The 26,426-nt window shown below is 47.8% G+C and overlaps 1 protein-coding gene across 1 annotated transcript in view; it reads left to right on the top strand.

Moving 5' to 3' along the window:
- Nucleotides 1-7,643: 7,643 nt before the first annotated feature.
- Nucleotides 7,644-26,426, top strand: part of LOC130293614 (cornifelin homolog) — a 56,914-nt gene continuing 38,131 nt past the window's right edge. The window contains exons 1-2 of the mRNA XM_056542495.1: nt 7,644-7,814; nt 18,113-18,309. Of these exons, the coding sequence (XP_056398470.1) occupies nt 18,220-18,309 (90 nt within the window). The 5' untranslated portion in view covers nt 7,644-7,814; nt 18,113-18,219. The remainder of the gene's footprint in view (nt 7,815-18,112; nt 18,310-26,426) is intronic.

The following is a 26,426-nucleotide window of genomic DNA, read 5'->3' as shown; positions in this document are numbered from 1 at the left end:
ATATTACACTTGTACAGTATATAGTGTGGTGGCCCAGTACGGGAGGTGTTACCCTGTGCTCCTGCTGTCCTGTCAGGCAGCCTCCTTCAGTGTCCCCAAGGCCCCCTGCACTTGTTTCCCCCCTATACATATTTCACCATGTAAAGTGTTATAGAATGTAATGTGATATGTCATGTGATTGTTACCCAGGAGGTACCAGTGACCAGGTGATCCCAAGAGTGACCTATGGGCTCCCTGCTAGTCTCCCCTATATAAGCCCCAGGTGGAGCTTCTCTCTCTTTTAGCTCTTGCTTCTTGCTGAGGTCCAGTGCAGTCGCCTAGTGTGAGTGTCCAGAGTGTTGGAGACCTCAAAGTTCAGTCCTGCAGCCGCCATCAATTCAAGTAAGATAAAGTCACAGCTTTATGAGTCAAGTCTGTCAAGTCAGTGTGGTCTGCATTCAATTGTCCAGTCCTACTTCAAGTCCCAGAAAGCCCTTAAGATCTCTGCGTCACTGGTCACCTCCGTGGGCCCTGGCTGAACTGTATAGACTTTACCATCTGTCTACCCTCAGTAAAGCTACCGTTATCTGTAACTTGCCGTCAGAGTCTTTATTGCCCCTGTGCCTAGCCAAGGATGCAGTGGTATACCTTCGGGTGGTATTGAGGATAAACCACGCCCTGGCGTCACGAATACAAGGGGTTAATGCCCTCTGCCCCTAGGGTAACAACATCTGCCCTCATCAAACCCCGCTACCACATATATCTATATATTACTTAAAAGAGTGAATCCAGTCTCAGAGAAAACCACACTAAGGATAACACGTATTGCCAGTCACCACAACCTATGCTAAAAATAGAACAAACATTTCTCTCTCCTAAGAGACTGCAATAAAAAAACACATAAAGATTACTTCCAGTAACATAGAGCTTCACCTGTCCTACCCGAGGAAGGAACATGATGAGGGTGGAGCTCAGGGCTCTTTATAAAGGCTTAAAATTCAGCCTGTAAAGGGGTACTCCCCTGCCCCAGCTTTCGGAACATTTTGTTCAAAACGCTGGCTGCTGGGGTCATGATGTCACGGCCACACCTCCTCAATGCAAGTCTATGGGAGGGGGCGTGACAGCCACCACACCCCCTCCCATAGACTTGCATAGAGGGGGCATGGTGTAATCACTGGGTGTGACCATGATGTCACGACCCCTGCACCCAGCATTCGTAACAAAATGTTCTAAACACTGGGGCAGTGGAGTACCCCTTTAACCCCTTAACGACCACGGACGTATATTTTTGTCCATGGCCGGCTCCTGGTCTATGAAGCGCGCTCAGAAGCCGATCGGGCTGATGTCCAGTACTAACCCTTTAGAAGCCGCAATCAAAGTTGATTGCGGCATCTAAAACGGGAGAATATGCTGCCGGTTAGCTCAACAGAGCTGTTTGGGACTGCCGTTTTTAAATCGCGGCATCTGAGGAATGTAAGTTCCCTTAGGGGATCTTAGATTCCTCATATAGATCAATAGAGTTCTATTGAACTCTATTGATCTGTGTGCTCTGCGATCTATTGATAGAGTCTACTCCAGCCAGGCTCTATCAGTGACAGAGCCAAGGACACCAGGGAACAGAGGTAAGCCCTCTGGCTACGTCTATAGTGGATCGCCCCCCACCACCACCAGGGAGCATTCATATGTCCCTTTAGACGCCGCTGTCAGCTTTGACAGCGGCGATCTAAAGGGTTAGTAGCCGGCCGCGGTTATCGCTGTGTGCTGGCTATTAGCAACAGCCCCCAGCTACTGAAAACAGCAGAGTATGGAGCGGTCAGGAGTCCAAAGCCCGCTCCATACACCCCTCTGAGCGCCATCGTGCTTGTCGGGGGCTTTCAGGTCCAGCCCTGCTTGTGTGATGCAGGACTAAGGGCCTGAAAAATTCACCTGCCCAGGGCCAAGACTGCATGTCTATATATATATATATATATATATATATATATATATATATATATTTTTTTTTTTTTTTAAAAGCTCCATAGCCACCACACTACCAGGATATATTCTCTGTAAACCATCTTGCCTGATATGCATGGCTCCTGTGGCCCCTGTTGTCTTCTCTGACTGCTTGCTATTCTTTGCCATCCTTCTCTCCTCTTGCCAATCATTGCAGCTCTGCTCTGCGAGCCAACTCACCCTCTTGCTCTGTGCAGCAGAAATAGGTTCAGTGTTTGATTGGCTAAGGCGGCACACACCTCCCAGTTTTCAGAACTAAAGAGAGAACTGACTCAACAGTGCAGGGCAGAACCCACATTGGTGGGAGCTGCTTTCAGAGAGCGATTTGGACAGAGACAGAGTGGATGGCTGGTTAATATCATTCCCTCACGTCATACATGTAAGTAACAATCAAAGAGGGGAAACTGCTCTATATAGCTAATGAATGATATTTAGACAATTAAATAGATTAGTGAGAGGGAAAGGATGGGCTATGGGTTTAGTTCCCCCAAAGTACCCCTTTAAAGAAGACCTGTCTGATCTCCTGACACAATCTGTCTCATTAAAAACTTTTTAAAAGATAACAAAAATGGAGCATCTTTTCTTTGAACTCCATCTTGTGCTGTTCCTCTGCTATTCTTCCTGGAAATACATGAATACATTGACAATGGAACATTACCATTGGGTGTGGCCCTACGCAGACACAAAGTATTTTGATCCTCCCAAAAGTTAATTTTTACAGGCAAACTTAGTCTCAAACTTTTTGATTTCTTTGCTATTTGGAAGGTTTTGAGCCTTCTTTTTTATTTTCTAACATCTTTCCAATAATTTTACAGCTATGAACAGTCACAAATTTTGTTTGGCATGTTTGTTACCTGCCAAAGGCCACAAAACTTTTAGGGCAGCCATCTAGGTCGTCACTATTTAATTTAGATTTTTTTTTTCTCTCTTTCAACATGGAAACTAATGCAGGTCTCTAGTGGAAAAAAAAAAACAACAAACAGTCCCATCAGTTCATTCCATTGAAGAAATTACAATAAGTCCTAAGGCAATACTGGGCGGAGGGCTGACTCACGGGTGACTCATGTGAAGAATGCTTGGGGATTTTCTAAAGGGCCCCCTTACCCCTACATTTTGAGGATGTGTATATGTATATATATATATATATATATATATATTCACAATCAGATAGAGGGGACTGTAGTAGTTGTAATATAGTATGTGAGACTCTATACGTGAAATTTTATATATAAATAAATATATATATATATATATACACATACATGATATATACAGGGTCCTCCTTGAAACTAGAGCAGAGAAGTTCATGTATGTTAAGTAAAACCATGTGGAGCAGGAAATGGGATCCATATGCACAGGACATGGGTAATTGACGTATAACCTAGAGGGAAGCCAGGCTCTCAGAAAGCAGTCCCATTTTTACGAGTTTGCGTCCACAACATTGCTATAAAATTCTCTTCCTCATATAAAGTTCAGTAGCCATAATAAACTCCAAGATGGCTGATGGGAAATTTCAAGAACACCAATAGAGTGCATGGATCTTTGTCATTTTTATTGACAGTCTTGGGTTTTGTTCATTACTGCAGTTTTTTAGCATTATTTGACTCCAGTTGTTGCAAAACTCCAACTCCCAGCATGCCCGAACAGCCTTGCTTGGATAACACTTATTTAACTGCAAAAAAATATATAGATTACCCACCTTTGTCAAGGTCGTTGCATGCCGATATTGAATGGAAACTAATATTGAATGGGAACTAATATTTGCATCCAAAGGATAGGGGATAAGTTTTAGATTGCGGGAAGGTCCGACTGCTGTGATCCCTGGGATCTCCTGTATGGGGCCCCCAGCTCTCTTCGGGAACAGAGCATCACGACCCCCGAACGAAGCGGCGGCCTTCAAGCTCTCTCTATATATATCTTTATGGGAGAGCTAAAGATAGAGGAATGGCTCTTCCATAGAGATATATGGAAGGGGAGTTTTGGCCGCCGCTTCATGCGGGGGTCAACACACCACACTCACAGGGAGAGCCAGTGCCCCCGTGCAGGAGATGGTGGGGGGTCCCAGTTGTCAGACCCCCTGGGATCTAACACTTATCCCCTATCCCAGGCTCCTAAAAATAAGTGGGCTTTGATTACCAGTACACTGGTACTATTTGATAGCGACAGGAACCAACATGTGTCCTATTGGCCAAATTTGTAAGACTGGCCTGGAAAATTGGGGGCAGAAGCCTAATCAAATATGGCAGAAAGTGTTTTTACAAGAATGAAAAATTCCAGCATAACCATATCTTTGAGAGAAACATTATTTACTGCAGTCAACACACTAACACACAATGTCCCTAATATGTGGGGACACTGTCACGGACAGGGCCGGATTGGGAATGAAAACCAGCCCTGGAAATTATTGCATACCAGCCCCACAGCACTGTGTCATTGTGCCAGCAAACGGCCACCGAGCGCCTATGTATCACTTTACGTGGGGCACAGAGGAAGAGATGTGATGATAGGAGGGGTGCAGAGGAAGAAAGGTGAGGATAGGAGAGGGGCAGAGGAAGAAAGGTGAGGATAGGAGGGGTGCAGAGGAAGAAAGGTGAGGATAGGAGAGGGGCAGAGGAAGAAAGGTGAGGATAGGAGGGGGGCAGAGGAAGAAAGGTGAGGATAGGAGGGGGCAGAGGAAGAGAGGTGAGGATAGGAGGGTTGCAGAGGAAGAAAGGTGAGGATAGGAGGGGTGCAGAGGAAGAAAGGTGAGGATAGGAGGGGACAGAGGAAAAGAGGTGAGGATAGGAGGGGGGCAGAGAGGTGAGGATAGGAGGGGTGCAGGGGAAAAGAGGTGAGGATAGGAGGGGGGCAGAGGAAGAGAGGGGAGGATAGGAGGGGGCAGAGGAAGTAAGGTGAGAATAGGAGGGGCGCCGAGGAAATAAGGTGAGAATAGGAGGGGCGCCGAGGAAGAAAGGTGAGGATAGGAGGGGTGTTGAGGAAGAAAGGTGAGGATAGGAGGGGTGCAGAGGAAGAAAGGTGAGAATAGGAGGGGTGCAGAGGAAGAAAGGTGAGGATAGGAGGGGGCAGAGGAAGAAAGGTGAGGATAGGAGGGGCAGAGGAAGAGATGTGAGGATAGGAGGGGTGCAGAGGAAGAGAGGTGAGGATAGGAGGGGTGCAGAGGAACAAAGATGAGGATAGGAGGGTGCAGAGGAAGAAAGGTGAGGATAGGAGGGGTGTTGAGGAAGAAAGGTGAGGATAGGAGGGGTGCATAGGAAGAAAGGTGAGGATAGGAGGGGTGCAGAGGAAGAAAGGTAAGGATAGGAGGGGTGCAGAGGAAGAAAGGTGAGGATAGGAGGGGTGCAGAGGAAGAAAGGTGAGGATAGGAGGGGGCAGAGGAAGAGAGGTGAGGATAGGAGGGGTGCAAAGGAAGAGATGTGAGGATAGGAGGGGTGCAGAGGAAGAAAGGTGAGGATAGGAGGGGGCAGAGGAAGAAAGGTGAGGATAGGAGGGGTGCAGAGGAAGAGATATGAGGATAGGAGGGGTGCAGAGGAAGAGAGGTGAGGGTAGGAGGGGTGCAGAGGAACAAAGATGAGGATAGGAGGGTGCAGAGGAAGAAAGGTGAGGATAGGAGGGGTGTTGAGGAAGAAAGGTGAGGATAGGAGGGGTGCAGAGGAAGAAAGGTGAGGATAGGAGGGGTGCAGAGGAAGAAAGGTAAGGATAGGAGGGGTGCAGAGGAAGAAAGGTGAGGATAGGACTCTCTTCTCTTTCTATTAGATATCCCCCCCCCCCTTTAGGCAGGCAGATATGTTGTAAGCAGGCTTCAGCCACCAACACCTCCCTTTCCACCCTCCATAGACAAATAGAGTGCCCCCGTTTAGGCACTTAGGTTAGCAGGCTTCACCCACCTAGCACCCCTGTTAATTTTGCTGCACAAAAAACATAGCAAAAAGTTACCTTTCACCACACCCACGCAGAGCCGTCCGGCGCATGAACGTCTGTGTCAACGCGTAGGCGGCGTGATGACGTCATATCATTGCGCCACCCATGCCATGACACGGACGTCCTGCATGGCCTCCCGTCGGTAGGTGGAGTGAGCGGCGGGGCTGGGAGCTTATAGCTCTCTGCTCTGCCACTCTGCGGCCGCAGGTCCTGATAATAGAGTGAAGCGGCGGCCAGCCCGCACTGCTGTCTCATTGCGCAGCAAAGCACGGGCCGGCCACTGCCAGCCCAAGGGGCGAGCAGCCTACTGGGGATTATTTCGATATCCCGGTAAGCCAGTCCGGCCCTGGTCACGGATATAGAAGGGCCACTCTTGCTGGCTTTGATATGAGGCCACTGTGGCCGGCACTCATTGCAAGTCTAACAATAAATTACAATGACACAAAGCACAGTACAATATAAATCACAGGTTCCCTAAGCTGTACACCGTACCACATGCTGCGCTAACATTCCGCTCCATTACTCATTATCAAAAAAAACAAAGTAAAAAAACAACATTTTCATATTTCAAGTGCATTTAAATAGAACTGTTGCTTTAAGAAAAATAAAACAAAGACAACAAAACAAACAGCAAAACCAAGAACTAATCCCACATATGTAACATCTGCCTGTATCTCATCTTTGTCCCATGCTGTTCATTTGTGGTTGTACATTTGTGGTATAAATAAACCGTTAAGAACCTTTTTACCTCTTTACTATCCAGTCATCTATTCCCAGGCTTTGAAATACTCTCATATAGGTATTGAACAGGACTGTAATGCAAATAAGCACTATAGTATGAAAATCAATCTGGGATGTGGTGCGCTACTCATAGGTTAATGGGCCATAATAATGACCAATGGGGCAGACAATAGCTGCTGCTGTCCATAGTTGCTGCTTTTCGGCAATTGAGGCCAAGGTCTACTAAGAACAACATCTAAAATATAATATACAAACATAATATACAATAATATATATCAAGTCATGGAAAAAATAAGTGTGGGAACTCTTCCACATAAGGGTTGGTCCTGCAGGACTCCTGCTAATGGAAACGGTGTTCCTGCTGTGGAAAAAGTGCAGTAACTCAGTTCCCACATGTTCTTGCAAGACTTGAGCCCTGCATACAAGCACAGTGATGGATCAATTTTGAATTTAGACTGTGAGCCCCACTTAGGACAAGGACTCGTATGAATCATGACATTTTCTGTACAGCTCTTTAGAATATGTTGGTGCTATATAAATGTAGGGCATGCAACACGAGGGAAGATAGCATATACCACACAGGTCATTACTTCTAAGACCCAGCTGGGTAGTAACTTACCATACAGATGGTTCGCTTCTTGTTCTTTGTTTATTCATCTTGAAGATTCATGATATCTTTATACAAAATACAAAGTGGAGCTTGATAGTAGATACAGACATGGTAAGAGCTGAGATCACCTTCTTGCTCAACACCTTGGACGCGATGGCCGAAGCACCAGGAGTTGCACCCCTCTACCTTTGTTGCCCTGTCAGGCCGACTCCATTCAGTGACCCTTGGGCCCCCCCCCCCCCCCTTTACCTATGTTCCATAAATAGTACTAAGTGCCTATGTTATTCAATGTAATGTATATAACTTGTCATATACCTTTAAATACTGTTGTCAAGTATTGTAACCAAGGAAGGTACCAGTGACCATGTGACCTATAGAGTGACCTATGGCACCCCTCCAGAGTCTCCCCCATATAAACCCTGGGTGGAGCTAGTTCAGTCTCACAGTCTCTTCTCTACAGAGTGCAGCAAGGTCAAGTCCTGAGAGAGAGTGTCTGGTGAGGAGGCCCAAAGCCTACCACGCAGCCACGCATCCACAAGTCTACTGCCCCACAGGTGAACGTCAAAACCTGGTAAGCAGCATACGGGTGAAGTCAGTCTAGTCAAGTCAGTCAAGGTTAATCTGTGTCAAGTCAGCGTGGCCCTGCATCAAATTGTCCAATTCTACTACAAGTCCCAGTGAGCCCTAAAGTCTCTGAAGTCACTGGTCCCTTAGGCCTGGCTAAGCTGTTAAGACTGTTACACTTGTCTATTTCAGTAAAGCTGCCGTTGTTCCATAACTTGGTGTGTGAGTCATTATTTGCCCCGTGCCTAGCCCAGGATCCAGCGGTATACCTTCGGGTTGTGAAGAGGTTAAACCATGCCCTGGCGTCACGAACACAAGAATGCCATCTGCCCCTAGGGTAATAACATCTGCCCTCATCACACTCACACCACATATGCTATCTTCCCTTGAGTTATATGCTATACATGAGACCTAATAGGGAGTAACGGAACTCCCAGAACTAGGTGTATTGTTGCCTCAGAGGCTTATTAACAGGAGCAAGGACATTTTTGCTGATTTAAAGGGGTACTCCGCCCCTAGACATGATAAGATGTCAGATCACCGGGGTCCCGCTGCTGGGGATCCCTGGGATCTACCATGCGCCACCCACCTTTAGCGGCTTCCGGAACCGCTGGAGGTCCTCAGGCTGAGTCCATCTCAACCACGGGTACGGAAGATCGTGACGTCATGACTCCACCCCCTTGTGACATCACACTCCGTCCCTCAATGCAAATCTATGGGAGGGGGCGTACCCGTGGGCGAGATGGACTCAGCCTGAGGACCTCCAGCGGTTCCAGAAGCCGCTAAAGGTGGGTGCCGCATGGTAGATCCCGGGGGTCCCCAGCAGCGGGACCCTGGTGATCTGACATCTTATCCCCTATCCTTTGGATAGGGGATAAGATGTCTAGGGGCGGGGTACTCCTTTAAACGCTGTTATATCAATAAAACAATTATAAAATAGCCACCAGGCCGTGTTTTTTTTTCCAACAGGGTTTTTTATTTTTTACCTCCAGCAGCGCTCATCTCCCACTCAAGAAAGGTGATAAATGTCTGATTGTTAGATTCTCCACTGCTGGGACTACAGGACCCCATGTCCCCATTTTGAATGGAGTAGTGGTTAGACATGCACAGCCACTTCAATCAACTCCATGGGCCTGACGAATATAGACAAGTACGGTGCTGTCCCTGAACTCAGCTATCTTCACTGTCCCAGTCCTTTATCTAAGTGTCATGGCCAAGACAGGGCCCTCCTCTGGTGCATAGGGCATATGAGGCCATTGAGAGTTTTAAAACTAAAAGCTGTAACCTATTGCTAGGAGGGTCTTCCCAAAATATGTGGATTACAGGCTGTCAATCCATAAGAATTCCCAAGAATCAGCTGTAATTCATGAGCTAGCCTAGTAGTAAGTGTCCAATTCTACTGCAGTGCCCCCACAGGAAAAAAAGAAGCATTGCAAGAAATCAATGGTCAGACTGGATTCTCCAGGACGAGAATACCTCATGGAAAGCCTTTACCTCTACCTAATAAATTCCCTTCTATTGGATTTTCTAATCTTGCTTCCCTAAATAATATCTTGTATTCACGGTAAGAAGAGTGTCTATGGCTGTGTTACGCCGAGCGCTCCGGGTCCCCGCTCCTCCCCGGAGCGCTCGCTTCACTCCCTCCGCTGCAGCGCTCCGGTCACGTCCTCTGACCCGGGGCGCTGCGATCCTGCTGCCAGCCGGGATGCGATTCGCGATGCGGGTAGCGCCCGCTCGCGATGCGCACCCCGGCTCCCCTACCTGACTCGCTCCCCGTCTGTTCTGTCCCGGCGCGCGCGGCCCCGCTCCCTAGGGCGCGCGCGCGCCGGGTCTCTGCGATTTAAAGGGCCACTGCGCCGCTGATTGGCGCAGTGGTTCCAATTAGGGTTTTCACCTGTGCACTTCCCTATATTACCTCACTTCCCTTGCACTCCCTTGCCGGATCTTGTTGCCTTAGTGCCAGTGAAAGCGTTCCTTGTGTGTTCCTTGCCAGTGTTTCCAGACCTTCTGCCGTTGCCCCTGACTACGATCCTTGCTGCCTGCCCCGACCTTCTGCTACGTCCGACCTTGCTTCTGCCTACTCCCTTGTACCGCGCCTATCTTCAGCAGCCAGAGAGGTGAGCCGTTGCTAGTGGATACGACCTGGTCACTACCGCCGCAGCAAGACCATCCCGCTTTGCGGCGGGCTCTGGTGAAAACCAGTAGTGGCTTAGAACCGGTCCACTAGCACGGTCCACGCCAATCCCTCTCTGGCACAGAGGGTCCACTACCTGCCAGCCGGCATCGTGACAGTAGATCCGGCCATGGATCCCGCTGAAGTTCCTCTGCCAGTTGTCGCTGACCTCACCACGGTGGTCGCCCAGCAGTCACAACAGATAGCGCAACAAGGCCAACAGCTGTCTCAACTGACCGTTATGCTACAACAGTTGCTACCACAGCTTCAGCAGTCATCTCCTCCGCCAGCTCCTGCACCTCCTCCGCAGCGAGTGGCCGCTCCTGGGATACGCTTATCCTTGCCGGATAAATTTGATGGGGACTCTAAGTTTTGCCGTGGCTTTCTTTCCCAATGTTCCCTGCATCTGGAGATGATGTCGGACCTGTTTCCCACTGAAAGGTCTAAGGTGGCTTTCGTAGTCAGTCTTCTGTCCGGAAAAGCCCTGTCATGGGCCACACCGCTCTGGGACCACAATGACCCCGTCACTGCCTCTGTACACTCCTTCTTCTCGGAAATCCGAAGTGTCTTTGAGGAACCTGCCCGAGCCTCTTCTGCTGAGACTGCCCTGTTGAACCTGGTCCAGGGTAATTCTTCCGTTGGCGAGTATGCCGTACAATTCCGTACACTTGCTTCAGAATTGTCCTGGAATAATGAGGCCCTCTGCGCGACCTTCAAAAAAGGCCTATCCAGCAACATTAAAGATGTTCTGGCCGCACGAGAAATTCCTGCTAATCTACATGAACTTATTCACCTAGCCACTCGCATTGACATGCGTTTTTCTGAAAGGCGTCAGGAACTCCGCCAAGATATGGACTCTGTTCGCACGAGGCGTTTCGTCTCCTCGGCTCCTCTCTCCTCTGGTCCCCTGCAATCTGTTCCTGTGCCTCCCGCCGTGGAGGCTATGCAGGTCGACCGGTCTCGCCTGACACCTCAAGAGAGGACACGACGCCGTATGGAGAACCTCTGCCTGTACTGTGCTAGTACCGAACACTTCCTGAGGGATTGTCCTATCCGTCCTCCCCGCCTGGAAAGACGTACGCTGACTCCGCACAAAGGTGAGACAGTCCTTGATGTCTACTCTGCTTCTCCACGTCTTACTGTGCCTGTGCGGATGTCTGCCTCTGCCTTCTCCTTCTCTACAGTGGCCTTCTTGGACTCTGGATCTGCAGGAAATTTTATTTTGGCCTCTCTCGTCAACAGGTTCAACATCCCAGTGACCAGTCTCGCCAGACCCCTCTACATCAATTGTGTAAATAATGAAAGATTGGACTGTACCATACGTTTCCGCACGGAGCCCCTTCTTATGAGCATCGGATCTCATCATGAGAGGATTGAACTTTTGGTCCTTCCCAATTGCACCTCGGAGATTCTCCTTGGACTTCCCTGGCTTCAACTTCATTCCCCAACCCTGGATTGGTCCACTGGGGAGATCAAGAGTTGGGGGTCCTCTTGTTCCAAGAACTGTCTAAAACCGGTTCCCAGTAACCCTTGCCGTAACTCTGTGGTTCCTCCAGTAACCGGTCTCCCTAAGGCCTATATGGACTTCGCGGATGTTTTCTGCAAAAAACAAGCTGAGACTCTACCTCCTCACAGGCCTTATGATTGCCCTATCGACCTCCTCCCGGGTACTACTCCACCCCGGGGCAGAATTTATCCTCTCTCTGCCCCAGAGACTCTTGCCATGTCCGAATACGTCCAGGAGAATCTAAAAAAGGGCTTTATCCGTAAATCCTCCTCTCCTGCCGGAGCCGGATTTTTCTTTGTGTCCAAAAAAGATGGCTCCCTACGTCCTTGCATTGACTACCGCGGTCTTAATAAAATCACGGTTAAGAACCGCTACCCCTTACCCCTCATCTCTGAACTCTTTGATCGCCTCCAAGGTGCCCACATCTTCACTAAATTGGACTTAAGAGGCGCCTATAACCTCATCCGCATCAGAGAAGGGGACGAGTGGAAAACGGCATTTAACACCAGAGATGGACACTTTGAGTATCTGGTCATGCCCTTTGGACTGTGCAATGCCCCTGCCGTCTTCCAAGACTTTGTCAATGAAATTTTTCGTGATCTGTTATACTCCTGTGTTGTGGTATATCTGGACGATATCCTAATTTTTTCTGCCAATCTAGAAGAACACCGCCAGCATGTCCGTATGGTTCTTCAGAGACTTCGTGACAACCAACTCTATGCCAAAATTGAGAAATGTCTGTTTGAATGCCAATCTCTTCCTTTTCTAGGATATTTGGTCTCTGGCCAGGGACTACAGATGGATCCAGACAAACTCTCTGCCGTCTTAAATTGGCCACGCCCCTCCGGACTCCGTGCTATCCAACGCTTTTTGGGGTTCGCCAATTATTACAGGCAATTTATTCCACATTTTTCTACCATTGTGGCTCCTATCGTGGCTTTAACCAAAAAAAATGCTGATCCCAAGTCCTGGCCCCCTCAAGCAGAAGACTCCTTTAAACGACTCAAGTCTGCCTTTTCTTCGGCTCCCGTGCTCTCCAGACCTGACCCTTCCAAACCCTTCCTATTGGAGGTTGATGCCTCCTCAGTAGGAGCTGGAGCTGTTCTTCTACAAAAAAATTCTTCCGGGCATGCTGTCACTTGTGGTTTTTTCTCTAGGACCTTCTCTCCAGCGGAGAGGAACTACTCCATCGGGGATCGAGAGCTTCTAGCCATTAAATTAGCACTTGAGGAATGGAGGCATCTGCTGGAGGGATCAAGATTTCCTGTTATTATCTACACCGACCACAAGAACCTCTCCTACCTCCAGTCGGCCCAACGGCTGAATCCTCGCCAGGCCCGGTGGTCTCTGTTCTTTGCCCGATTTAATTTTGAGATTCACTTTCGTCCTGCCGATAAGAACATTAGGGCCGATGCTCTCTCTCGTTCCTCGGATGCCTCAGAAGTTGATCTCCCTCCGCAACACATCATTCCACCTGACTGCCTGATCTCCACTTCTCCTGCCTCCATCAGGCAGACTCCTCCAGGAAAGACCTTTGTTTCTCCACGCCAACGCCTCGGAATCCTCAAATGGGGTCACTCCTCCCATCTCGCAGGTCATGCGGGCATCAAGAAATCTGTGCAACTCATCTCCCGCTTCTATTGGTGGCCGACTCTGGAGACGGATGTTGGGGACTTTGTGCGAGCCTGCACTATCTGTGCCCGGGATAAGACTCCTCGCCAGAAGCCCGCTGGTTTTCTTCATCCTCTGCCTGTCCCCGAACAGCCTTGGTCTCTGATTGGTATGGATTTTATTACTGATTTACCCCCTTCCCGTGGCAACACCGTTATTTGGGTGGTCGTTGATCGATTCTCCAAAATGGCACATTTCATCCCTCTTCCTGGTCTTCCTTCTGCGCCTCAGTTGGCTAAACAATTTTTTGTACACATTTTTCGTCTTCACGGGTTGCCTACGCAGATTGTCTCGGATAGAGGGGTCCAATTCGTGTCTAAATTCTGGAGAGCTCTCTGTAAACAACTCAAGATTAAATTAAATTTTTCCTCTGCATATCATCCCCAGTCCAATGGACAAGTAGAAAGAATTAACCAGATCCTGGGTGATTATTTGCGACATTTTGTTTCCTCCCGCCAGGATGACTGGGCAGATCTCCTTCCATGGGCCGAATTCTCGTATAACTTCAGGGTCTCTGAATCTTCCTCCAAATCCCCATTTTTCGTGGTGTACGGCCGTCACCCTCTTCCCCCCCTCCCTACCCCCTTGCCCTCTGGTCTGCCCGCTGTGGATGAAATTTCTCGTGACCTTTCCATTATATGGAGAGAGACCCAAAATTCTCTCTTACAGGCTTCTTCACGCATGAAGAGGTTCGCGGATAAGAAAAGAAGAGCTCCCCCCGTTTTTTCCCCTGGAGACAAGGTATGGCTCTCCGCTAAATATGTCCGCTTCCGTGTCCCTAGCTACAAGTTGGGACCACGCTATCTTGGTCCTTTCAAAATTTTGTGTCAAATTAATCCTGTCTCTTATAAACTTCTTCTTCCTCCTTCTCTTCGTATCCCTAATGCCTTTCACGTCTCTCTTCTCAAACCACTCATCCTCAACCGTTTTTCTCCCAAATCTGTTCCTCCCACTCCTGTTTCCGGCTCCTCGGACGTCTTCTCGGTCAAGGAAATTTTGGCTGCCAAAAAGGTCAGAGGGAAAAATTTTTTTTTAGTAGACTGGGAGGGTTGTGGTCCTGAAGAGAGATCCTGGGAACCTGAGGACAACATCCTTGACAAAAGTCTGCTCCTCAGGTTCTCAGGCTCCAAGAAGAGGGGGAGACCCAAGGGGTGGGGTACTGTTACGCCGAGCGCTCCGGGTCCCCGCTCCTCCCCGGAGCGCTCGCTTCACTCCCTCCGCTGCAGCGCTCCGGTCACGTCCTCTGACCCGGGGCGCTGCGATCCTGCTGCCAGCCGGGATGCGATTCGCGATGCGGGTAGCGCCCGCTCGCGATGCGCACCCCGGCTCCCCTACCTGACTCGCTCCCCGTCTGTTCTGTCCCGGCGCGCGCGGCCCCGCTCCCTAGGGCGCGCGCGCGCCGGGTCTCTGCGATTTAAAGGGCCACTGCGCCGCTGATTGGCGCAGTGGTTCCAATTAGGGTTTTCACCTGTGCACTTCCCTATATTACCTCACTTCCCTTGCACTCCCTTGCCGGATCTTGTTGCCTTAGTGCCAGTGAAAGCGTTCCTTGTGTGTTCCTTGCCAGTGTTTCCAGACCTTCTGCCGTTGCCCCTGACTACGATCCTTGCTGCCTGCCCCGACCTTCTGCTACGTCCGACCTTGCTTCTGCCTACTCCCTTGTACCGCGCCTATCTTCAGCAGCCAGAGAGGTGAGCCGTTGCTAGTGGATACGACCTGGTCACTACCGCCGCAGCAAGACCATCCCGCTTTGCGGCGGGCTCTGGTGAAAACCAGTAGTGGCTTAGAACCGGTCCACTAGCACGGTCCACGCCAATCCCTCTCTGGCACAGAGGGTCCACTACCTGCCAGCCGGCATCGTGACAGGCTGCAATGGTGGTTTCCTAACTTGTGAAGTCCATGTCAAAAGGTCACATCTGGGGGTCAGACCCCCTATCGATTTTCAAAAGGAAAAGGTCAGAGCATTCCATATGGTGTAGCTGAACATCCATGACAGGGGGGGTCACACAGACACAACCCCCCTTCTCTTGTGACACTTTGATTCGCTATACTGACCTATTAGAGGATTACTTTTATCTCCCGGAATGGTAAATAGTGGTAGATTTCAGACCTGCTCCACATTTACAATTATGGGATTAGTGAGAGTCAGTCCTATTCTCTAAATAATTATCCATTTTCCGCAAGAAGATTGAAGATAAGGCTACAGAATGAGTAATGCCGACAAACCCATAATACCCTAAGGCAATGTAATCGCATTATTAAACAAATGGGTTTTTAAAGGGCCTGTCATTACATCACACACACCGGTATATAATGGGGAAAAAGACACATATATTGCACAAACGGACATTGCTCGATCCCACGGCAACAATTTGTATATTAGATTTGTAGATGATTTTATGGCTGGAAACACAAACTGTTTAATCTGCTGATCATAAACTCTTCTTGCAGATAACTATCCACTGTGGATACTAGGATAACCTTTCAGTCTTTAAAGGGGTACTCCGCCCCTAGACATCTTATCCCCTATCTAAAGAATAGGGGATAAGATGTCTGATCGCGGGGGTCCTGCTGTTGAGGACCCCCCCCCGATCTCCCTGCTGCACCCGGCATTCCTTCAGAGCATCGGGTGCAGCTCCAGAGGCTCGTGACATCACGGTTACACCCCGCTCGTGACCTCGCGGCCACACCCGCTCAATGCAAGTTTATGGGAGGTGGCGTGACGGCATTGAGGGGGTGCGGCCGTGACATTATGAGCAGGGTGTGACCGTGATGTCACAAGCCTCCGCCCTGCATCGCCAGTCATCCGGCACGGAGCGAAGCTCATTAGGTGCATCGGATGTCTGGGGTGCCACAGCTGAGATTGCGGGACCCCCGCGATGAGTCCCCTATCCTTTGAATACGGGATAAGATGTCTAGAAGCGGAGTACCACTTTGAAGGGAACTTGTCATCACTTTCACGTTGCATGAACCACGATTCATCATGGTGGTTCCCAGCGGCCTCTCTCCACCCCACCAGCCTTGATCGATAGGTTTATTCTTGTTTGCTTATAGGGAGATATGTAGTAATCATGGCCGGTTGACCGCCCCAATAACTTGTGGTGGCCCAGTACGGGACATGTTGCCCCAGACCCTTGTACCTGTTTCCCCCTGTACATATGTTCTGCGGTGTATTATATTATAAAATGTGTTGTATCTTTAAGAGTTATGTCATGTGATTGTTACCCAGGAGGTATCAGTGACCAGGTGATCCCAAATGTGACCTATGGGCTCCCTGCTAGTCTCTCCCATATAAGCCCTGGGTGGAGCTTCTCTCTCTTTGAGCTCTGCTCTTCTGCTGAGGTCCAGTGCAGTCGCCTAGTGTGTGTGTCCAGAGTGTTGTAGACCTCAAAGTCAAGTCAAGTAAGATAAAGTCACATTTTTCTGAGTCAAGTCAAGTCAGTCCCTGCCTACTACAAGTCCCAGCAAGCCCTTAAGGTCTCTGCGTCACTGGTCACCTCCTTGGGCCCTGGCTGAACTGTATAGACTTTACCAACTGTCTACCCTCAGTAAAGCTACCGTTGTCTGTAACTTGGCTTCGTAGTCTTTATTGCCCCGTGCCTAGCCCAGGATCCAGCGGTATACCTTCGGGTGGTTTTAGGCTAAACCACACCCTGGTGTCACGAATAAAAGGGGTTAATGCCATCTGCCCCTAGGGTAACAACATCTGCCCTCATCACACCCCATACCACAAACTCCTGGTTAAAACTCCTTAACGACGTAGGGCGTATATTTACTGCGCCGGCTCCCACAATATAATGCGAGGTCACACGGTGACCCAACGTCATATGGGGTCGGTCCCAGCGGTCATCAACAGCCGGGACCCGTGGCTAATACCGGACATCACCGATCACGGTGATGCCCGTTATTAACCCTTCAGATGCAGCGATCAAAGTGTGAAGTGTGAACCCTTCAGACCGTGTGTGAAGTGAAAGTGAAAGCTTCCCGGCAGCTCACTGGTGCTTTTCAGGACCGCTGCTGTGCATTCCGAACAGCTTGCAAGACGCGAGGAGAATCCCTACCTGCCTCCTGCGCGTCCGATCGCTGAATGACTGCTCCGTGCTTGAGATCAAGGCAGGAGCAGTCGAGCAGCAATAACACTGATCAATGCCATGCTATTGCATGGCAGTGCTCAGTGTAGGAAATCAGAGGGAGTATGCAATGTTATAGTTAATGTTATATATATATATATATATATATATATAAAACTATGTAAATAAAAATGAATATAAACATATGTAGTATCGCCGCTTGCGTAAATGTCCGAACTATAAAAATATTATGTTAATTGCTTGGTCAGTGGCCTACACATAAAAAAACAAATTCCAAAGTCCAAAATAGCATATTTTTGGTCACTTTTTATGAATGAATGAATAAAAAGCGATCAAAACAAATATGGTACCGATAAAAACTTCAGATCATGGTGCAAAAAATGAGCCCTCATACATCCCCATATGCGGAAAAATAAAAAAGTTATAGGGGTCAGAAAAGGAAATTTTTAAACGTATTCATTCATGTGCATGTAGTTATGATTTTTTCCAGAAGTACGACAAAATCAAACCTATATAAGTAGGGTATCATTTTAATCGTATGAACCTACAGAATTAAGATAAGGTGTCATTTTTACCCAAAAAAAAGCACTGTGTAGAAATGGAAGCCCCCAAATTTACAAAATGGCGTTCTTTTTTTACAATGATTTTTTTTTTTTTTTCATAGATTTTTGTGTAAAATGACTGATGTCATTACAAAGTAGAATTTGTGATGCAAAAAATAAGACATCATATGGATTTTTAGGTGGAAAATGGACAGGCTTATGATTTTTAAAAGGTAAGGAGGAAAAAACAAAAATGCAAATATTGAAAAACGCTGAGTCCTTAAGGGTTTAATGAAAGTGATGATGGTTTTTATTTCATAGGGTTTTTTTCAGGACTGTTTACTGATGGCCCATCCTTAGGATAAGAAGAACAAAGAATACTCCTGCAACACACGGCGGGATGGATCAGGCGCTGAGACCAAGATATAATGAGGGAATTTTATTACCCACAATGCAACGTGTTTCGCAGAGAATCATTGTCCCATTGTTGTACTTGGTTCGCAGTACAACTCTCCTTGGTAAGCGCAGTTCAAACCTAGCGTTACCAATTGTCTCAAGGTAGAGGAGGTGGCTGAGCTAGCACGAGCAATATGTCCCTGCAGTCAGCTGATCGGCGGGGGTCCCAGGACATGATTGGATACTGACTTATTGGATATTAATAGGACATTTTCTTCAACAATGTAGGTTCACATGAGCCGTAGTGGATGTGATACCAATATGACATTAGTTAAAGTACATTAAAATGTTCCTGGAATGGAACAAACCGAACCTAGTGCCCCAAAGGTGCTAAACTTATTAAATCAGGTCAGAAGGGAAGGGGTTAAGACACATAGGCCCTGATTTACTATTGAAACCCGACAAAATTACTACTGAAACCCGGCTATTTTGTCGGGTAGTGTGCCAAAATGTGTTACATTGCGCCACAAATGTGTTTGTGCCAGAATTAGTGCCAGGATTCAGGATTCTAAAAAACCAAACTAACTCTCCATTTTACCTAAAAAAGGGGCAATGCCACGACCCCTCAATGCTAGTCTATGGGAGTGGGCGTGGCAGTCACCACGCCCCCTCCTGTAGACTTGCAATGAGGGGGCATGGCATGATGTCATGATGGGCCTGGCCGTGACATCACGACCCCCGCAGCCCGCACCCAGAGTTCGGAGCAAAATGTTCTGAACACTGGGGCAGTAGAGTACCCCTTTTAAGGGGTTGTCCTACAAAATCACACAAAACCTTGTCCTGGGTTTCAGGCTGGCATGAAAAAAAAAAGTGATACTCACACATCAAAATCCCCTGAAACCCCCAACCCTGTAACAAAAAATACATCAAGCAAAAATAGACCAGCTCACCGCCCTGTAGAAGTAGCAACTGGAAGGGTAGTTGGTGGAGGAGCACGGATGCAGGTCAAGCCGTGTAGCCAGTTGCAATAGAATCCAAGAAGGAAAAGGAAATCCAGCTCCCCTGAAAAATATAGAATAACGGTATAAAAACACAAAAATTTTATTTTATCCTTTTAAAATCAATGAGATGGTGAGAATTAAAAGCATAGATGAAACGCTGACATGTTTTGAACCATATGGTTCTTGGTCATGGCACATGTGCTATGACTAAGAACCATATGGTTCGAAACACGTCGGCGTTTCATCTATGCTTTTAATTCTCACCATCTCATTGATTTTTAAAGGATGAAATAAATTTTTTGTGTTTTTATACCGTTATTCTATATTTTTCGGGGGAGCTGGATTTCCTTTTCCTACTTGGATTTGATCTGATTGGTTGCTATGGGCAACTCAGCAACTTTTCCTCTGGACAGGTTTTGATAAATCTCCTCCTATATACAGCTCCGAGGAGTATGCTAGTGCTTTATATGCATGAGGAAATGAATTCTTGTTTACATTCATGTCCTAGTCCTGCTTGTACAGCGTTTCCATGTAGACAACTTGAATATCTCCCGCCTCCTGTTCCCTGTGTAAGGACCCTATTAAAGACTATTATTAGGAATAGGCTGACAGTGACCTGTATAACAGAGCCTGGGATCAGTCAGTGAACAGGAAAACACTTATTAGGCTGCATTCACATCTCGCTTTTATATTACGGTTTACGGTTGCCGGATCCTGCTGGGGGAGGGACAATCCGGGCTCTCCCGTACCCCAGCCGGACCAGCGCTGAACTCCATTCACTTTAATGAGCCGACTGGAGTCAAACGGTGATTCCGGTCGGCTCATTTTTGACCCGTATCCAGTTTTGTGACCGGACCTAAAACCGTGGTATACTCCGGTTTTAGGTCCGGTCAGGAAACCGCATACTGGTCAAAAATGAGCCGACCGGAGTCACCGTTTGACTCCAGTCGGCTCATTAAAGTGAATGGAGTTCAGCGCTGGTCTGGCTGGGGTACGGGAGAACCCAGTTTGCCCCTCCCCTAGCCGGATCTGGCACCCATAATGTAAAAACAAGATGTGAATGCAGCCTTAGTTAGCTGGTTGCTTTCCTTCGACAGGTTGAAAAATCATTGTTTGTCTGCCAAGGAATGATGTAAGCAAAGGGCTGCAGAAATGATAGTCCAGCCTTGTAATACACTCTGTCAATGAGCGCCAATCTACGAGATCGCCATTTGTATATGTAATAGGGTCCTATGTGCGGTAAAGCCAGCATGATACACGTGCACAGGTGGGCAGGTGGCAGATTATTTATAACTTCACTTTAGCAACGAACTCAGTAATTGTGGGTTATGTAGTGACGCAACATCAGTCTCTGGGGAAATCTTCATATCACAGACAGGGTTTTCCTTTACTCCTACCACACACCAGTGAAAACAGTCTCCGCAGACTTAGTCTCTTTCTTATAGCAGTCTTGCTCTTGAATCCTGTTGCTACAGTTTTCTCCAGATGCTGCTCGCTCTACAGGCTCTCCTCTTAGATGTGTCTCTGCAGGCTCTCCTCTTGTAGGTGTCTCTGCAGGCTCTCCTTCTTGGAGTTCTCTCTGCATGCTCTTCTTCTGGGGGTCTCTGTGCAGGCTCTCCTCTTGGGAGTCTCTCTGCAGACTTTTCTTTTTGGGTCTCTCTGCAGGATCTCCTCTTGTAGGTGTCTCTGCAGGCTCTTCTCTTGGGGATGTCTCTGCAGGCTCTTCTCTTGGAGGTGTCTCTGCAGGCTCTTCTCATGGAGATGTCTCTGCAGGCTCTTCTCTTGGAGATGTCTCTGCAGGCTCTTCTCTTGGAGGTGTCTCTGCAGGCTCTTCTCTTGGAGGTGTCTCTGCAGGCTCTTCTCATGGAGATGTCTCTGCAGGCTCTTCTCTTGGAGATGTCTCTGCAGGCTCTTCTCTTGGAGATGTCTCTGCAGGCTCGGCTCCTCTCTTGGAGATGTCTCTGCAGGCTCTTCTCATGGAGATGTCTCTGCAGGCTCTCCTCTTGGAGATGTCTCTGCAGGCTCCTCTCTTGGAGATGTCTCTGCAGGCTCTTTTCTTTGAGCTGTCTCTGCAGGCTCTTCTCTTGGAGATGTCTCTGCAGGCTGTTCTCTTGAAGATGTCTCTGCAGGTTCTTCTCTTGGAGATGTCTCTGCAGGCTGTTCTCTTAGAGGTGTCTCTGCAGGCTCTTCTTTTGGGGTCACTCTGCAGGCTCTCCTCTTGTAGGTGTCTCTGCAGTCTCCTCACTTGGAGGTGTCTCTGCTCGCTCTCCTCTTGGGTGTCTTTCTGCAGGCTCTCCTCTTGGGTGTCTTTCTGCAGGCGCTCCTCTTGGGGGTCTCTCAGCAGACTTTCCTCTTATAGGTCTCTTTGCAGGTTCTCCTCTAGGGAGCCATTCTGCAGACTCTCCTCTTAGAGGTGTCTCTGCTGGCTCTTCTCTTGGAGATGTCTTTGCAGATTCTCCTCTTGAGAGTCACTCCACCTGCTATCTTTCAGGGGGTCTTTCTGCAGGCTAGCTCACCTTTCCCATTATTAAAGATAACTGGAAACACATCCAAGTGGTAGGCAGCCTGTGTACTTTAAGTGTGAACAGACCCTTGGGGATCATGGCGTTGTGTCATTCTTCTACTCTAACTAGAAAGAAGTAACAAACAAGAAGAGTGCCCATGTGCAGTTATTCCCCAATGAGACTTACAGTAGTAATAATAAGACTGCACTAACCTTGTGGTGCTCCAAGCCCAACACCATTAAGGCGTTATTGTCAGACTTTAGACATGTAAAAGGTCTTAAGTGGTCAACGTCTCAGAACCTGGACCCAGATCAATTAGTAGATACATATGGGTGGGGGGTCCATTGATCATTGCAGGAGACAGGCTCCATTATAGTCTACAGAGCCCACCACCTGCAACAAGATGAATTGAGCACTAAGAGAGGGAGTGAAGCACGCTGCTGTGTGCTTCACTCAGCTATATTGACCCTGACTGATCAAAACTTTTGACATGTCTGCTGCTTTTTTTGCCTTATTGCAAGCTTCGGTAATGTTAGTGTTGCTGCCGGAGATCTTCTGGGGTGAACAATCCCGTCAGCCAGTTATACAATATAACTTAGGGTTTGGCACCAATAAAGGATCTTTAGACCGGCTCAGCTGCCAGGAAGGAAGGAAGACAATGTTGATCTTAATTTTTAAAACAAGCTTTATTTTTTTATGGCACTTAAAAACAATGCATTTCAGGTCTTAATGGCTCCTTTGTCAGGTTAATTAATGTGATAAAAGACAACAGACACTTAAAAGAAGAATCAGGGTGATGTCCACTGGGACAAGGGTGATGCAGCATCAAGGCCAATTCTATCTCATATGTGGTATGGGGGGGTGTGATGCAGGGTAGATGGAATTACCCTAGGGCCAGATGGCATTAACCCCTTGTATTCGTGATACCAGGGCATGGTTTATCCTCAATACCACCCGAAGGTATGGATCCTGGGCTAGGCAATAATGACTCTGATGCCAAGTTACGGACAATGGTAGCTTTGCTGAGTGACAGATGGTACAGTCTATACAGTGTTAGTTAGTGCAGGCCACGTTGACTTAACAATAGATGACAGAGACTTGACTTTTTTTTATTTATTTTTTTATTACCACCACATATTACAAAAAAAAAGAATAATACTTGACTTGACTGGAGACAGACTAAGCTGTGACTTTATCTTACTTGTAGATTTGTAGACTTGTGGCTGCAGACTTGACTTGAGGCTCCTATGACTCCAGACTCCTAGACTAGACTGCACTTCAGCTAAGACTCAGGAACTAAGAGAGAGAAGAGACTCCTCCCAGGGCTTTTGTGGGGGAGACTCTGGTGGGGTCCCATTGGTCACCCTTAAGTCACCTGGTCACTGATACCTCCTGGGTAAAAATCACATGACATAGGGGATAATATACAATTACAGTAGAACAGATGCAGGGGTGGGGGAGGGCAGGGGACACTGCAGGAGGCTGCCTGACAGGGCAGCAAGGGTACGGGGTATCACCCCCTGTACTGGGCCAAAACACATATATTATACACACACTTAATGGACAAAAATATTGGGACACTTACAGGTTTACAGCTTTTAAAACATCCCATTATAAATTCATTGGCACTATGGTAGAAGCAATATTGGATTGGTCCCCCCCCCCCTCTCTCTTTACGGGTATTTTTGCACATTCATCCAGAAGAGCATTTATAAGGTCAGACACTCATGTTGGGTGAGAGGGCCTGGCTCTCAATCTCATTCTAATTCATCCCAGATGTGTTGTATGAGGTTTAGGGCTCTCTGCTTTGACTGGAGAACGTTCTTGGGAAATCCACCAGTGGTAAAACACCAGCGGTGCTATGATTCGATGCGACTAACCTAGAGCCACACTGCAGTATCCTATTACAGTACCACCAGTACAGGACTTCCGTGGGCTCTTTTGAATAAGCCATTCTTGTACAAATGTTTGCTAAGTGATTGCATTGATAGGTGCCTACGTTTATGCACGTGTGGTAAATGGACTGAATAATACCTCAATTTAATGATTACCAATGACTAAAGGGGGAAGCCGTATAGTTTAATTAAATATATATATATATATATATATATATATATATATACTGTATATATGCAAAATCATAGCAGAATCTTGTAATACCTTTTTTATTGGACTAACAGTATTTTGTGAAGACAAGCTTTTGGGAGTCCTCCTTATATCAAGTCAAAAGCATTTCTGAGCACATAGGAAGAAAACACACAGGTTACATCTCACAAAATATGCAGGGGTTAAAACAAGAAATGCGGAGAATTCACACTAAGATGGGCTATTAATTGTCCAGCTACAGGATGAGGATAGATAAGGGTGAGGAGGACAGGGGCGATGGGAGCAGGGGTGAGAAGTGTGTGTGGGGGGGGGGGGTTGGGGGAGCAGGGCTGGGAATGGTGATACAGCAGGACATGGGGAGATACAGAAGAGAAGACAATACAGTACAGGTTATAGGAAAAGCTCAAATCCACATTAAACGGGTACTCCGCTGCTCAGCGTTTGGAAGAAACTGTTCCAAACGCTGGAGGCGGCACCGGGAGCTCGTGACGCATAGCCCTATCGGCATTACACACTTACCCCTAGAACACTTTACTCTAGATAACATTTGACATTCTGTTACTTTACTTTTGTACATGCATTTGGTTAGCTACAGGAATACCTTCTGGCCAGTAAAGTACCCTGGGCACGCAAAGACAAGAAGAAATGACATTAGTTATATGACATTTTAGTGACTAACAGTGGTGTGGAGTGATATAAGAATGCTACAGCCCCTAATGTTCATTTGACTGAAGTTTGTGACTGATGTACATGACTTTTGTGATTTAGACTTATGTGTACTGAACTTATGTGTCTACTCTATTTAGGTCAGTCTAGATATCTGGCTGTACAAGGTGTTAGTGTGAAGGTGGTTTTCTCGTCTCTCCCAGTGGGGCTGGGACAACACGTATGTGGTATCACTAGAAAACCTTTAACCAATCCTGTACACGTGTACAGTAAGCCATTTACATTTTATTACATTTTGTTAGGCATAACTTTTAATACCTATAGACATAAGGGTTAAGTACAGATAACCTTATAATTGATATGGTCATTTAAGATCCACCTGTTTTCCTAGAGTGCAAAATGGTGCACAAAATATCGAAATATATTACTTTGACTTTATATACATTAAAGTTCAAGTATGGCTCAGTAGTCCCAATACATTATGGAGTCTCTGGTAGAGTCACGGCCGTAGCCGAGCACAAGACTTACAAAAACGTTGCAGGAAAACTGGCTTGACGAAAGTCTGTCAGGTACTTTTCTTAAACGTTGCTCTGGTGTAGTGAACCTGTAACAAGAAAATTGTACTTGTGTACAGAACAGTTAGTCATATACCCGCAATAGGTACAGTCTTTGTACACAAAACCTTAGATGGGCACTCTTTTTTCCCAGCCTCGCCTATCTGTATGCTTCCTAGGTTGGGACATAAATCTAGGAAAGCGACACTGGACCCACTCCATGGGGTTAACATGAATGTTCCACGCCATATGGGTTAATCTTGACTGAGCAATGATCGGGCTGACAGTGACCACTACACTACAAGCAGCGGCTTGCACCACTGGGGATATTGTAGGTGCCCCTTGGTCTGACCAAACATCTTTGACATCTTGAGTAGGCTGAGGCACATTTGTTGGTGCCTGTTGATCAGGCCACACCTCCGTGACTGGAGAAGCCTAGGCACATCAGTTGGTGCCCGCTGATCAGGCCACACCTCCTCAGGGGGAGTAGGCCTGGGCACATTTTCTGTGAAGGAAGATGAAGAGCTGGATCTCTTGAGAAACTTGTGAGCCATAGCAGGTGCCTCGGGCATGAAGATTTCTTCCTCTAGGGCGGTGTCTGGGAACTTCCTTCGTCTCAGCCCAAAAGGATCTGCGTCGTCTGAAGGAAAGTAGGTGAATAGCTGCTGAGTGGGGTTCTTTGGCCTTGTGACGGCTGCTGCCCACGCTCCTCGCAGGCTCCTTACCGGAGTATACTCCACAATTTCACCTTTCTCCAGGAAATGCAGTGCTGGAGGAAAATAGTCCCTTTGGACAGCTCTCCTGTTCACAAGATGATGCCCCCATGCCGGCAGTCCACGAGTGTGCCAAATCCCCTGACTCGGTCGAACTTCACAACAGTAGCACAGAGCTCCAGGGGTGGTTCACCTGCCTGGGATGCTCCAGCTTTCTGCTATATAGGGCCTCCAGCTGTTTTGTGTCTTGCTGCTGTTCTTGATGCACCTCATACGGCAGCAGTTTGGGCCCATACATCTGCCACTTCTGCGCCCTCAGTTCCTCTACTATGGCAGCAACTTCGGCTTCTCTGCAGGGTCTTTCAGCCTCTGCTGTAGGAACTGGGGGATGGGGCTTCCCTGGCATGGGAAGAATATTCTCCCTCATATACTGGATTAATGCAGGCTCATAGCCGAACAACCATCTGGGTAGAGGGGGTGACTGCGGGCGTGCAGTAGCTTCAGCAGCTTTCTGGGCCTGGGTACCTCTCTCTGGGTTAGAAGTGGAAGAGGGTGTAGAAAATGCAGCCTCAGCCGGGGTACTCACTTCCGACTCCTCGGTAGCAATCTCTGCACAGGATCCCCAGGTCCTATGGTGAGGAGACAGCCACACCGGCGATGCTTCTCCCGACTTGGATGATTCCCCTTCCAAGGTG

This window comes from Hyla sarda, chromosome 10 (assembly GCF_029499605.1).
Source record: "Hyla sarda isolate aHylSar1 chromosome 10, aHylSar1.hap1, whole genome shotgun sequence".
NCBI lineage: Eukaryota > Metazoa > Chordata > Amphibia > Anura > Hylidae > Hyla > Hyla sarda.
This window is presented reverse-complemented; position numbering and strand designations above follow the sequence as displayed.